Below are 2,812 nucleotides of genomic sequence, written 5' to 3' on the forward strand. Positions count from 1 at the left end.
GTTGAACCTCGTCTTGTCTGATTTCAAAGCCCTGGTTCTTTCCACCATCCCAAGGGCCCTGGTCAGGCCTCTCACGGCTGGACCGAGGATGTGTGTAGTCCCAAACACACACCCGGTGAGCGAGCAGCCCTCCGTGGCCTCTGTTGGTGCTGTCTCCGGGTGTGCCAAGCACAGCCAGAGGTTCCGAGACCCAGAGACTAACCAGGTGCAGCTTGATGAGAGAGGAGTGTGACCCCAGTGGGTGCCAGGTCATCTGTGAGTGTCGGCTGGGGTGGGCGTCACGGGAGATCTGGATGGTGTGGCTGGGTGGGACCCTCACGGGCAGGGGTTTGGGGCCAGGGGAGTAAGGGTGGCTGGCAGGAGGGCATCATTGCTGCTATGGCCACAGTGTCTGGGTCTGCTGGCTGGAGCCTTGAGGTGGTGTGAGGGAGGTGGCAGGGGGAGGATGGAGAAGAGTCACCCTGTACAGGAGGCAAAGGGTGCAGTGGCTCCAAGAGAGGGAATGCAGGTACAGAGGTTGGCAGCGTGACCAGGCACGGCATGGCGGGCGAGGCGGGCAGCCCCTCATAGACTGGCCCAGAGGGTTCTGCCCGTCCTCTGAGCTCTCGCAGCTGCTGGGCCAGGCCCTGCCCCTCTGTTCCCATCCCTCTGACCCTCACGCCGTCTCCTGCAGGCCCTGCAGCGCCAGGACACTGAGGTCTACGCCTGCATGCAGAGCGAGGCCGGCAGCCCGCCCCCCAGGAGGTCCTTTCTCTCCCAGGTATGCAGGGGCGGCCAGCCTGGCTCCCCTTAGCTCCATCCGACCCTCTCATGGTCACATGGGGGGAAATAGGACCACGGGGGAGCCCTGCTGTTGAATCGGAGCCTCTCCCCAGGCAGCTGGCCTGGCCCCGTGAGCACAGGGAGGTGGGAACCCTCCCCCTCCACCCCTGACCAGCCGGCAGCCGCCCCTCCCCCTCTGTGCCCGAGGCTCCTGCCTGTGAACTGAGGAGCTGGACAGCACCCACCTCACAGATGTGCCATGAGGGCCGGATGCTGTAGGGGGACCCAGAAGGTGCCAGTGCGACGCGCCATGGTAGCTCCCACTGGGTACAGTGAGTGCCGCACTGGCCAGTCAGGCAGAGGGTGTTAGTCCCCTAGCTGCCCCCAGGCGGGTGTTGGCTGAAGTCAGCGGCCGGAGTCTGAGCTGGCGCCCGCCTGGCCTGGCCTGGGCAGGGCTCCCTGATTGTCACGCTGGGGGCCAAGGCGTTGCACTTAATCATGATTCTCTTTCACACCTCAGTTTGCTCATCTGTAAAGTGGATGAGTGGCACTTGGCTGCAGAACCGGGTGCCCCTGCATTCAAATGAGTTCCGAGTGAAGTAACATCGACAGCGGAGATGTGGACCCGGGAAAGCAGGAGGGGCTGTTAGGCGGATGCAGGAACCCGTGGGCGGTGGGTAGGCCGTGGGCACCTTGGAGGAGCATCAGGGAGTGAGCGGGGCTGATGCTTGGTCTCCCCCGGCACAGGGCGCCCCGGCTGGTACTGTTTAGTGAATCTCAAAGCTCTTCCTATACTAGGCCTTGACCCCTAAAGATGTCTGGGCCATTCCAGGCGGTGCCCACCCTGTGCCAGGCCTTGGGGTGCTGGCCAGGATGCTAAGACATGCCCCTGCCCTCCAGGATCCTCAGGGCTGCAAGAATAGGGTCACTGACCCGGCAAACACACAGAGACATGGGGGCCCGTCCGAGAGGTGGGCTCTGGGGAGGGACAGACCGGGGCTGGGAGGGGGTCTCAGGGTGAGTAGGAGGTTTGGGGTTGAAGGAATAGCCCAGACAGAGGGAGGAGCAGGTGGGGAGGCCCCGAGGCAGCAACAGGGAGGGGGCGGGGGGCGGGCAGGAGGGCAGAGAGCAGGGGGTGGAGTGGTGGGAAGAGGCTGGCGAGCTGGGCTGGGACAGGGCAGGCTTCCCTGTCACAGCCGCACAGGAAGCATCGGCTGCTTTGCCTCTGACCAGAACTAGGTTGGTGTCGGTCTGTCCTTTCCCTACCTGGTATTTTTCATTTCTTTCCCCAGGAGAATGCGCACAGGTTTCAGGATGAGAGCGAATTTAACCTCGTCTACGAAAACCTCTAGGACCAGCTCCGCCTGCCCGTAGGTCTCGCGCGGATCAGAGGCTCTGGGGCCCCCCTCCCTCCAGAGGACTTGATCGGGACCAAGAGTGAGGCCTCGGGGCGCCCGGCACTCACCCCCACATTCCAGGCCTTCCTGCCTCGGCCTGCACCCACCCCCAGAGGCACCCACCGTGTGTTTCTGTCTCCAGGCCTTTGTTCAAGTCGTGACCTCTGCCCGGGGCCCCTCCTCAGTCTTCAAGGGCTCTCATGGCCCCCCCCCCACCACCACTCCCAGAGCCCTCCTCACCCTCTGCGCTGTCCTGGCACCAGCGGGTACCATGGCCTACAAGCCCCCCTGAGACCCTCAGGGGGCACCCGGCAAGGGACCCTGGTCAGTGCTGTGTGCACAGCAAGTGGGAAATAAAGGAGCAACGATGACTATGCCCCCACCTCGCTGCCCCTGCCCACCGAGGCCAAAGGCGCAAGGTGACCGCACCCGGTGGCCCTGGGCTGGCCTTGGGGACAGAGCCGGAGGCTGAGCAGGTGGCCGAGTGCGGGGGGGGGGGGGGGGCGCGGGGGGGCGGAGCAGGGAGGTCAGGGCACCGAGGAGAGGAAGGGATCCAGCATGTCCTGAGGGGTGGGGGAGTGCTGGTTAACCAGGAGCTCGACAACCTAAAGCTCTGCCCCCAACAAGGACCCCAAGGTTGTCTCCCCGCCTGG

At 64.4% G+C, this 2,812-nt stretch overlaps 1 protein-coding gene across 2 annotated transcripts in view; it reads left to right on the top strand.

Annotated features, from left to right (window-relative positions):
• Positions 1-2,530, top strand: part of NFAM1 (NFAT activating protein with ITAM motif 1) — a 73,033-nt gene extending 70,503 nt beyond the window's left edge. For both annotated transcript variants that reach the window (XM_059680814.1, XM_059680813.1), the window contains 2 exons: positions 674-760; positions 2,055-2,530. In XM_059680814.1, the coding sequence (XP_059536797.1) occupies positions 674-760; positions 2,055-2,114 (147 nt within the window). In that variant the 3' untranslated portion in view covers positions 2,115-2,530. The remainder of the gene's footprint in view (positions 1-673; positions 761-2,054) is intronic.
• Positions 2,531-2,812: the final 282 nt, after the last annotated feature.

The sequence above is a fragment of the Myotis daubentonii genome, chromosome 2, assembly GCF_963259705.1.
Source record: "Myotis daubentonii chromosome 2, mMyoDau2.1, whole genome shotgun sequence".
NCBI lineage: Eukaryota > Metazoa > Chordata > Mammalia > Chiroptera > Vespertilionidae > Myotis > Myotis daubentonii.